Below are 11,167 nucleotides of genomic sequence, written 5' to 3' on the forward strand. Positions count from 1 at the left end.
AGTCTAGCTCTTCTATCACTCCCAGGTTCACTTTTTAACCTTAGCTTGAAAAGACTAATCTCGCTACACAATACCTTCAACAGCTCGGGAGAAATAAACACCACACATAACCGAATTAAAATTTCTTTTGACTTTATTAAAAACCAGTAACAGAGTTGGAAGCCGCTAATTGGGTCTTTATATGTCAAGGAAAAAGAACTACCCAGTGAGATATTTCGAACTCTTTTAGTGAAGCAATCTGATTTCAACAGTCAACACTGTAGATGTATTTATTGTTGGTAGAATGAGCTTCATCCCTAACTTAGTCAAAGAAAGAACGAGATCAAATAGAAGAGAAAAGAAGAGAATAGAAGTCAGAACCTGACTGAGAATAAAACAGGAATCCCATTTAGACCGCCATCCAAATATGGAATTCGACGCCATATTAGGAAGCGAGGTTTCTTGTGCATGTTCCGGGAAGCGTGGTAACCTCGAGGAGTGTGATTTATTTTCTCCGCTTTTCTGTTGTTTTCTTCGCGTTTTAAAAGTCGGGCGACGTTCAGCAGTTACGAAAACCAAGCATCAACGTAACTCGTCCGACTTTAAAGTCTCTCACGGCGAAAACTCCGACGTTTCGAGTGGTAAACGTGGCGTGTACCTGCATTGAAACCGGACGATCATGGAAACCGCAGATAGTGACCTAACCGGAGAAAAACAAAGCGAAGGACGGTAAGTTGTTCCCTGTTACGAGCCATTTTGTCCCGCTAATGAATGATAAAATTCTAAAAATGGACTTAATCGTTGACAGTGAATTGCTACTTTTGAAATTTTGTTGTAAATGGTAGCTTATATCGGATCATGTCTCATTTAATACGAACGGACAGTCGGTCTCATTACTATTTCATAGCCAGTAACAAAATCCTACCGCGCAAAACTGGAATGAAATATTAATCTTTTTAATTTTATAGTCTACAGACTTTTCAGCACTGCAGTTCTTTAAGGGGCTCATGCTTCCTAGGTTTATAGGAAAAAAAATTATATTGTGATGTTTAGTCAAAAAATCAAATATTCGCGTATCGGAATTCGTTTAATTTTTGAACATTTTGTTAACTCACTGTACGTAGTGAACTTCTGACTCATGAGAATTACTGTAATACTGCAAAGAAATTTATTCTTTTAACTTCAAAAGATGATTCCATATTTTTACTATTTTTAAACCAGGTGTAATCAGTTGATAGACATCTATACGATCAGCAAAATCGATATTAATCGATATCTTCACCCCAAACATAAATCAAACTATGCCCTAATGTTAAAATCACTTTCAAATAGTCATGTATCACTATTTGCAGGTGGAATTCCTGTTTTATGACAACAAAAAACACCGAAAACTTCTTCTTTTGCATGCATTTTCCCTTGTCGCAATTTTATAGGTAGCCAAAGTGATTACTACTTGACAGTAGTAATTTTAAAAGTACAGTGGAAGCTCTCTAACAGAAACTCCTGTAAGCGGACAGCTCCACGTACGGCCGCTTTCACAAAATTCTGTTTTAACTCCCACTCCTATACAAACTCCGTATTTATTCATTTCCGTAAATGGCCGCGGATACTTTGAGGGCTTATGATTTGGACTTTTCCTTTGTTTGCTCAGGTAAGCAGACACCAGATAAAAAATCCCATGTAAATAGCATACTATTGATGTTACTACTGCAATTAGAATCTGTTTACGGCATATTACAGCAGTTATCTGTGTGCAGTTTTCGTCATTATCAAAAACAAAAAAAAATATTTGAAACAGTGGTAGTTTTTCACCCCCAATGTAAATTGCTAGCTGGAAAGCTCCCGTAAGTAGCCATATACATGCACACCTTACAACTCTAGTGGCTGCTTACCAGAACCATTCTCGCAAGTGGCCAGCTCCAGTTACGGACACCTTTTTCATGTCCCGAAGGCGTCTGCTTACGAGAGCTTCTGCTTTATTGTAAAATAACGAATTGTTTCCGATACCAGTTGATAACAACCGCTAACAATCGATAACACTGCAGTTGTGCAGAATGTTCTGTTCTTTTTGCTGATGATGATCTACTAGTTTGAGCTTGTAGTCAAACCTACACTGACAGCCATCTCTTTACAATAACTAGGATTTCTTTACTTAGTTGGGGTTGATCCATAGTTGAAGGGGTACATTTAAAGAGACTCTAAGTGACATCTGATAGACTTCAAGATTCTCCCAGCAAATTGTTTTTCAATTCCCTCCATGGAAGAAAAGGAGAATTTGACATGAGATCAAGTGTAACTGAAGGTTCCACACTCCCATACTTTTTATTGAAATCTCTTTAGAGATGCCACTTCTCTACAACAGCCAGCTAATTCTGCCCCTCAGCAGCTTGCAAAGAAAGTCTTGCCCAATAACCAGAGGCTGATGGATTTTAGAAGTCAGACTAGTGGAATCTGTTCTCAGGAAACTGTTTAACGAAATTCAAATTATAGAAATACTGATAAGAGATGAAATTTCTTGGGGCTAGTGAGAATGATTGTTGAGCTAGTATGTCATAGTTACAGTTTGCCCAAAGGGTAAGCAGGAAAATTGCTTTGTTTTGCACCCTGCTTAGTGGTCATTGTATAGTCGGACTAAGCTTTATTTTGTTTGCGGAAAACATGCTTCCAGTAGACAGTTAGTTTTAAAAAGGCTTAGATTTGGATCCTCTGTGGTCCTGTTTTAATTTAATTTTTTTTGTCACTTTTTTGGTTTGAATACAGACTAAGGTCTTGTTTACCAGAACTGATAAGTTCAAGTATTGTTCGTTGTATGTGTTATTGTTACGTAACTAATATGCTGACCATTTCTATGGCAGGTCATCAGTTCAAGAGAGATCATCAGGTAATTATTCCTTCCACTTTATCAGTGTTTAATGACACAATTTATAATAAGAACTAAATACATGTATATCTTGTGGGAGGCGTGGTGGCCTCATGGTTAGTGCGCTCGTCTCCGGATCGAGCGGTCCGGGTTCGAGCCCTGGCTGGGGACATTGTGTTGTGTTCTTGGGAAAGACACTTTACTCTCACAGTGCCTCTCTCCACCCAGGTGTATAAATGGGTACCGGCGAACTTAATGCTGGGGGGTAACCCTGCGATGGAGTAGCATCCCATCCAGGGGGGAGTAGAAATACTCCTAGTCGCTTCATGCTACAGAAACCAGGATAAGCTCCGGCCTGATTGGCCACTTGGCTCGCATGCCAGACTTTACCTTTACCTTACTTGTACATCTTAGCAAATTGTTTTGCCTACCTGTATGAACATGATTTTACATAAACGTAGCCTCTTGTTACCAATTTGAATAAAACAACTTCTTATTTATTATAAAGGTCAGTTGTACTACTTTTGTTTCTTCTGTATTGTGAATTGGAATGGTTGAGAAAAAGGTGTTTAGAGTTTACCCTAGAAGTGGGTTGCAAACTAAGGTGAACTAGCTTCTAGCAGGCAGTAAAATTAGTCAGTCTCTTATCTCTTATTGAAAACCACAGAGTGAAATTTCTTTGGTTATTCATAGCGGTACAAGAACAGGCATAAATCTCCCCACAGTTCAGATAATTGATAAGGGCATGGATGTACATACAGTGATTAAAGGGATAGATGATTAAATGATTATCTCTTGCAGCTGAGAACAGTCCATCTGCTAGTCCAAATAAACCTGACCCGAGGCCTGAGCAGAGAAAGGTAAAAGAGAATCACATAAGTTGAGTACAATCAATCAATTGAGCCTCTTGTAAGCATAGGTGTGGTACAGCCATGAGCACTGCTCAGCCGGATGAAGGCATACATCCATGAGGCCAGAAAAGGTGTCCTGTTCAGAGTTTTCTGCTAATTGGAGGTTAAAATTTTATGTAATGTTGAGGAGGACATGTATGTGGCTGGGACCATAACAAGACATGATGCTGAAAATGACCTCTTATGAGAAGTGCCCCTCTGTATGGAGCCCTCAAGTATCCTTTCTTATTTATTAGACTAAAGATGCAAAATTCTATGAGCTGATAAATGTAGTTTGCAAGGGACAAAACACTTGTTGTTAGCATGTTGATTTTTTATTTCTTTGATTGCTTTTCTTTTGAAGACGTTATTTACAAAAGGAAAGAAACGGAAAAAGCCTGACAAGGATTTGAATGCACCTAAAGCCCCTCTCACGGGATATGTGAGATTTCTGAATGAACACCGCGAAAAAGTGCGAGCTGAAAATCAAGATCTTCCATTTCATGAGGTCACCAAAATCCTTGGAAATATGTGGAGCCAGCTACCATCTCAGCAAAAGCAGGTACTGATAGCAGCTATAGCCAACAGTTTTTAATAATTTTTAATATTATCAAAAGGACTCTACTACATTATACTTGCTAACTTGTTCTGACACTGTAAAATAGGGTCAATTTTTGTCTTCATAGTACCCAAATTTCCAAGTACAGTCTATGTACAGTATTAATTCAAAATTGTCTCTAAGATTGATAGAAGTCAGAATTTTGATCCTGACTATGCTTGTTATAAATGTACACAATGTACACTGTATGTATTTTTTTTATTGCAAAATGAGTTCAGGTATGGATAGCCCATTCAAAGCTGTATTATTGAATTGAAGTACATGGTAACAGATTATTATTAATATCTATATTGCTTTGAGGTCCTTTTATCTTATAAACAAAAACTCTCCTACTTTTTATCGATGCAGGGTTATCTTGAAGAAGCAGAAAAAGATAAAGAACGATACATGAAAGAGCTGGAACAGTATCAACAGACTGATGCTTACAAGAACTTTGTGGCCAGACAAAAGGCAATGAAAAAAGGTGAAGCTAATAATACAGTGGTGAATTGTTCTATCATAATAGACTGCAGTGGTAGATCAGAGGGTGTCCTAGCTCTGTTATAAGTAAGTTTGTTTTAGCAAGAAACTGATTTTTTTGTTATGTGTTTGAGGACCTACACCCTGAATAGCTGTCTCTGGTGGCTTTGCATCAGTGTAAAATGTGAATTGATTTTCTGTTGAACCATAGATTTTACCATACGCTTTAAAATTTAATTTGTGTATTTGAATTTTAGCGATTGCATTTTGGATTGTTGGTCGCTGACATTGTTTTGGTTTGTTCTAGGTGATGGAGAGGGTGTCAATGGTACAGAGGTAAATACATGTAAATATATTTTACACAGCAACGACAACAACATTAATTTAGGCCCAGTTCAGGCGCCGAACTTTTCATGAGCCGAACTTAATTCGAATTTGGACCAACCCAAATTATCAAAAGTACACCTGTTGATTCAGACGTCGAACTTAATTTGCCGAACTTTATTTAGTTTAAACCAAAACACATCGAAATGTCAGCGATTTTCAGGCAAAGTAAAAACTGCTTGTAAAATACGTTATAATAAGTTATGCATTAGGTTCGGCTCATGAAAAGTTCGACGTCTGAATCAAAGCCGTTCCAAAGCCGAAATTCCTGGCTGAGCTAGGCGGGAAGAACGGCTGGGCCATTCCAAATTCAAATAGCCGTTCTTAACTGATTCAGACGCCGAACTTTTCATGTACTTAATTCAATATATTTGGTTCGGCTCATGAAAAGTTCGGCGTCTGAACTGGGCCTTATTTTATTTGTTCCTCTTGACAAAAAGGATAAGAAAAATTGCAGTATCTGTTGACACTATTATTATGCACTTATTATAGGATTAAGATGAAAAGTTCATTGCTGTTATTTTAATTGGTTAATCAGCCTTGCTTTAATCAAACTGAGAAGAATTCACTTGGAGTCCATGACAAGCAATAATATTGTCTACATGTATATGTAGGCCTGAGTCAACTTGGTGTCATTGTATTGTTTTCCATTAGGGTGGAAATGATGACTTGTTTTGCAGTGCATGTAACTTGTACTTTAACTCGCCTCACAACAAACGTGAACACATGTCTGGGAAGAAGCACTTCGCAGTCATTTCCTCACAGATGGACAGATCGGAGAAACACATTGAAAAAACAAATGGTAAAGATGTACCAGAACCGAAAAAAGTGGAAGAGTCTTCTGAGTCACAATCACTCCAGGTTCCTTTGGATGGTGATATTCCAATTTTCACAGAAGAGTTCTTAAACTACAATAAAGGTAATTATGTCGTGACTTGCTTAACAAACATGAACTAGAAGAGACTGCAAAACGTTCACTCACGTGATGTTTCTTTTGGCTATTAATTATTTGGGAAAACTGCATGGTTGTTTGTTAATGGCAGGACAATCTGTTGGTAATCGGCTGAAATTTCATAAGCGATCATTGGACCCAACCAAATGTGAACAAAACAAGACCCTTACAAACTAATTGAGAGAATAAGCACAGCATTGTACTGTGTTTTAGAACACAACAAAAACATACACAGTGTATCAGAAAAGGTTCATCAACATCACCATCTTTATTCACTTGTTAATGGATTATAGTTTTTTTTTTGCAATTCAATTTTATTTACAGGATTTACACTCACACTACTTACAGCACCTCTGTTTATACTTACAAATATACTTGCACTATACTTACTTAAAACTTACACTACTTATACTTACACTACTTCCAATACATTTATTACAATACAATAACACTAATTAATATATAGCATGTTTACTTACAATGCTTTTTTTTTATTGTTTCTACATTAATTGTTCAAACCCTTACTAAAAAACAAGGAAAATTACTTTTTTTGTCCCTTACACTGCTTACAACACTATATATTCTACTTACATAGGTACTTACACTATACTTACTTTAATGGATTATAGTTGCATCATGAGTCCAGTAGTGTTATTACTTTTATTTGTCAATTGTTTGAACATTTTCCATAATCGATTATTGCATTGCTTAAGGTTTTCGATCAGTAATCTATTATAATTGATGATTGGCACACCACTATTGTTAACTGTGGTCTAAGGTTAGCCAGGTTTAAAGCTCGAAACACCACTCAAGCAATTTTGTTGAAAAGTGTTGGCTCAGTTAAATAATTTGCAATAATTGCGTGTTGTTCAAAATGAACCAATCATCAGTGTCATAAAGCAGGGCTGTCATTAAGGGCCGTAACCCATAACACTTGTTACAGCTTAGTATGCTTGATTTTCCCTTTATTCTACGGGTGAAATTGCCTGTTGCGAAAAGAATTCATCCACAAAGTAACAAGTTTGCTACAGGTATGGAGAACAAGGGTACAGGCGACTCAAAACTTAATGACAGCCCTGATAAAGTACGTGTAGAAAATGATTTCAGATCCACTTGAGGCAAAGCTAGAGGCTAGAAAATAACAATCAGTGTACCATTGCCACAGTTTGTGTCTTACATTCATGACTATTGAATCAGTATCTTCTTAAACCTTCTTCAGGGTCTTTAACTCTGTATTCCAATTTTATTTCAGCTCGTGAAAATGAACTGAGGAAGCTGAGGAAAGTGAACACAGAGTTTGAGGAACAGAATGCCATTCTTAGCAAGCACATAGAAAATATGAAGAAAGGTATTGACAAACTGGAAGGAGAAAGGAAAGAACAACAGAGTGAAATTAATGCTCTACAAAGACACCTGGCCAAGTTGCGGCAAGTCATCTCCCGTAGCTTTATTGATATTCAAATTCCAGGAGAAACAGATCCAATAACCTTGGAATCAGTAGATTCATTTGTAGCAAAACTGCAGCAATACATTCAAGAAAATAGTAAAGAAAACTTGGAGTTAACATCTAAAATAAAAGACATCATCGCCTCCCTGGACTACCCGAAGTAAGTGAAAAGTTGTTATTATTAGAGAGCATTAGTATGAAGCTTTCTGAGATAGGAAACAGAAGCTGGTAGAGTGTAACCACAGCTTTTAGTGAACCTATTATATCATTGAATGATCCTTGTAGATTTAGAGATATTGACAGAAGTTTCTAAAGTGCATAATAAAACCAACATTCATGTACATTGTACCTGGTTTTAAAGGAGACAATTTTTTCTCTGTCAGTTGTTTTGAACATCCTCTCAGATACCATGCCTGTGACTGGTTATTAAGGATTGATTATTTCCTCTTCTACCACAGCGTCCATTGTCAATTGCAGCAATGGAATTGGATCTGAAAGGGTTAAACTTGTAATGGACATGTGGGGAAAAGTCCCTGCACTCCCAGAATAACTTTCACAACTTCTTTTAGTAATTTTTGTAAGGTGAAAAAAAATCAGATTGATCAAAATGTTTGTTCTCCATACTGATTGCATTACTTTTCTATAGAATGATGTTAGCTGTGAGAATTAGTTGCTTTATCAGGATTACCTCAAGAGTAATCAATATTGACACCCTCGAGGTCGAAAGGCTTTGAATAAAGCTAGCAAGTGTATAATGCCTCCTTGCTTTTGTGTTTTTGTCATTCATGAGTAAAAGGTCTATAAGAAGCAGTATGACCAATGCCAATATTTTGTTTATTTTCAGTTGCTTAAAAGAGCTGAACAGCTGATGGTGCTGTGCTGTGTACATACCACACTTACATTATCTGCAGTTACTTGCTTGGTTCACTTTTTTCCAATAATATTGTTGTGCAAGTGAAGAGTAGCTTCAGTATGCTAAGAAATGTTATACATATCGTCTTGCGATGTGGGATGGGAGTTCTACTATTTACAAATCATCTCACTCGTGAAACTTGTGAAACAGAAACCAAGAGCCAGTTACAAAGCTTACTTCTCAGTTGTTTTTTGTGTAGGAAGTTTTGTTTGGAGAGTTTTTTCCCGGGAGATGAATTTAGCTGGAGAGAATGAACATTGTCAACTATTTTTATCATTAGTGTACATGTTCTAGGTCACACAGTTTTATTTTGTTGAACAATACACAAGTGACGAGAAGTCAACTGAATGGAAGCCATCATCACCACTCAGATAATGTGCAGTAAAGGCATCCACGGTTGAATCTCAATTGATACACTTGATTGACCCTCAATTAAGACTCGATTGACATCGTGATCAACATTTGATCAAAATCTCGATCTCGGTAGTGGTTGAGGGTGTTGATCGACACTCAACCATGGATGCCTTTAGTATACCTGATTCTAGTGTCCTTACAAAAAAGTGGTTATTGTTCTAGTTAGAGTTGGTAATGATTTATTATGTCGTTTACTCAAAGGATAATCTCCTGTGCATGTTGACAGAGCTCTTTAGAAACTGAATTAGTTTTTCACTGCAAATGTACATTTTCACAAATAAAAATGTTAGGAAAAATTTGTATGAGAATTTATTGCAAGTGAAAAAGAAATGTTTGTAAAAATGTCAAAGCTAATTGGTTTTGTATGATGAAAGTTCTTGTCAAAATATTTGCATTGTATTGAGTTTGTAAATACTTAGTTATTGAGGAATTACCTGTACTATCTTTAGAGACATTCTATTAATTTTCATAATGGTAACAATAATTGTGCTATTTGAAACATTGTATCTATTTATTGGTTGTGGTCTCCAGTTTTCTAGAAAAGAATGCAGAATTTGCAGTATTGATAGTTGCAGAGTTTCATATATTTTTTTCTCCTTGCTCTTTATCTAGTAGAAAAGCAGTTGAGACACTTGAAAAATTATACTTAGCGATATTTTATCCCCATATTCTATTTCAAATGCCTCTCATGGTAAATCTCTACTACCCTCAGCCTCCCAATTCAATGGTGTTCGGGGGAGAGGAAAAATGATTTTTCCGAAGACGCATGAAAAAATAATTTTACGTTGAAGTGTCTCAACATCTCTGCCGCCCATGGTAGGACCGAAATCTCTGGCTCAGATCGAGATCGCTCGCTGTCACTCCTTGAAAATCCGGCATTCTGGAGTTATATTTTGCAATTGGTTTGTTGCCATGACTGGCACCCAGCCACTGTCTGTCCCAGCAGTCGTTTCCCTGTCCAAGAACGAGGCTTGTCTCGAGCCCCAAACTTTACGTACACGGGCATTCTTTGAAAATCAATCGCTCTATTGCTATTGGCTCCATTTTGAGACACTGAATACATTTTGTTGTCACTTCCAAGTCATATTGAAGCAGTTCCTTTTTATGGCGCTAAGATGTCCATTCTATGTAAATGTTTTGAATGTCACTTTCCCTATGGTTGCAATATTTGGAAGGGGGCGCTTTCTGAAATAAAGGCACTTCTTAAATGAAATTGCACTCATTGGAAGGAGTGTATTAAAACGAATCATTGCAATAATACTCAGTACGGTCGCGGCTCAAACTTAAGGTCGGCACACACGAAGAGACTAATCCCTTCGATGCGATTACTCCCTGCAACTAGTCCCCTGAAGAGTTTACACGAAGGGTCCGAAGGGACTGGACGCGGGAACTTGTCCCACGAACAGTTCACACGAAGCGTTTTGAGGAACAAGTCGCAGGGACTTGTCCCAAAAATTCAAACTAGTTTGAATTCGTGGGGTCGTCCGGGTTCGAGCCCTGGCCGGGGACATTGTGTTGTGTTCTTGGGCAAGACACTTTACTCTCACAGTGCCTCTCGCCACCCAGGTGTATAAATGGGTACCGGCGAACTTAATGCTGGGGGTAACCCTGCGATGGAGTAGCATCCCTTCACGATACCACTCCACAGCATTATCTGTCAAGAAGTATATCTGCCGAAGAGGTTTACGACAGCAAGGTACCCTCCTAAGTAGAGAAATAAATGATGATCAATCCAAGGGGTGCAGATGTGCTTTGACTATCCTAAGCCCTTTTAAGTTATTTCTAGATCACTTCCGGTTTCGGAAATCCCAGAAGGGCCCAGGAATAGAAACCCTCACGGCACTGTCCAGACTGGGTACCACGTCTGAAAATATCTCGAGAAAGATGTAACCATGGGAATAAGGCCTATATGGGGTATTAACTCTCTTCCCCTTTATCCTCGGGTTATTAATAATGGTAATAGGACTGAGTGGAGTCCAATTCGGTCTGTAATCATACGAGTGATTAACAAAATCGGACGACCGCGGAGCGGGAGTCCGATTTGTTAATCACGAGTATGATTACAGACTGAATTGAACCACACGATGTCCTGATACCAATTAATCAAAACTATGACAAAATTCGAGAAACGAACAAACCATCGATTGATCGCTGAAAGATTAAACGTCGCTATAAATGCTGAAAAACACAACAGTTTACTCAACAAAGTGCACCACAACAGCACGCGCAAAATGACAGCTACTGTCCAAT

General features: G+C 37.8%; 1 protein-coding gene across 1 annotated transcript; it reads left to right on the forward strand.

Moving 5' to 3' along the window:
- Positions 1 to 419: 419 nt before the first annotated feature.
- LOC145479354 (high mobility group protein 20A-like) lies at positions 420 to 11,070 on the forward strand. Its single transcript, XM_081457691.1, has 9 exons — positions 420 to 708; positions 2,835 to 2,860; positions 3,641 to 3,699; positions 4,094 to 4,291; positions 4,697 to 4,811; positions 5,115 to 5,143; positions 5,846 to 6,110; positions 7,396 to 7,750; positions 8,435 to 11,070. Exons 1-9 carry the CDS (start codon positions 659 to 661, stop codon positions 8,457 to 8,459), a joined length of 1,122 nt encoding a protein of 373 aa, XP_081313817.1. The 5' UTR covers positions 420 to 658; the 3' UTR covers positions 8,460 to 11,070.
- The last annotated feature ends 97 nt before the right edge of the window (positions 11,071 to 11,167 follow it).

Source organism: Orbicella franksi, chromosome 2 (genome assembly GCF_964199315.1).
Source record: "Orbicella franksi chromosome 2, jaOrbFran1.1, whole genome shotgun sequence".
In the NCBI taxonomy this organism is placed as follows: Eukaryota; Metazoa; Cnidaria; class Anthozoa; order Scleractinia; family Merulinidae; genus Orbicella; species Orbicella franksi.

What these genes read in the sequence shown, in the direction of transcription:
- LOC145479354 (XM_081457691.1), top strand. Translation starts at nt 659, where the DNA reads ATGGAAACCGCAGATAGTGACCTAACCGGAGAAAAACAAAGCGAAGGA. An exon ending in AGTTCAAGAGAGATCATCAG is followed by an intron (nt 2,861 to 3,640) that starts GTAATTATTCCT and finishes TATCTCTTGCAG; the next exon opens with CTGAGAACAGTCCATCTGCT. An exon ending in TACCATCTCAGCAAAAGCAG is followed by an intron (nt 4,292 to 4,696) that starts GTACTGATAGCA and finishes TTATCGATGCAG; the next exon opens with GGTTATCTTGAAGAAGCAGA.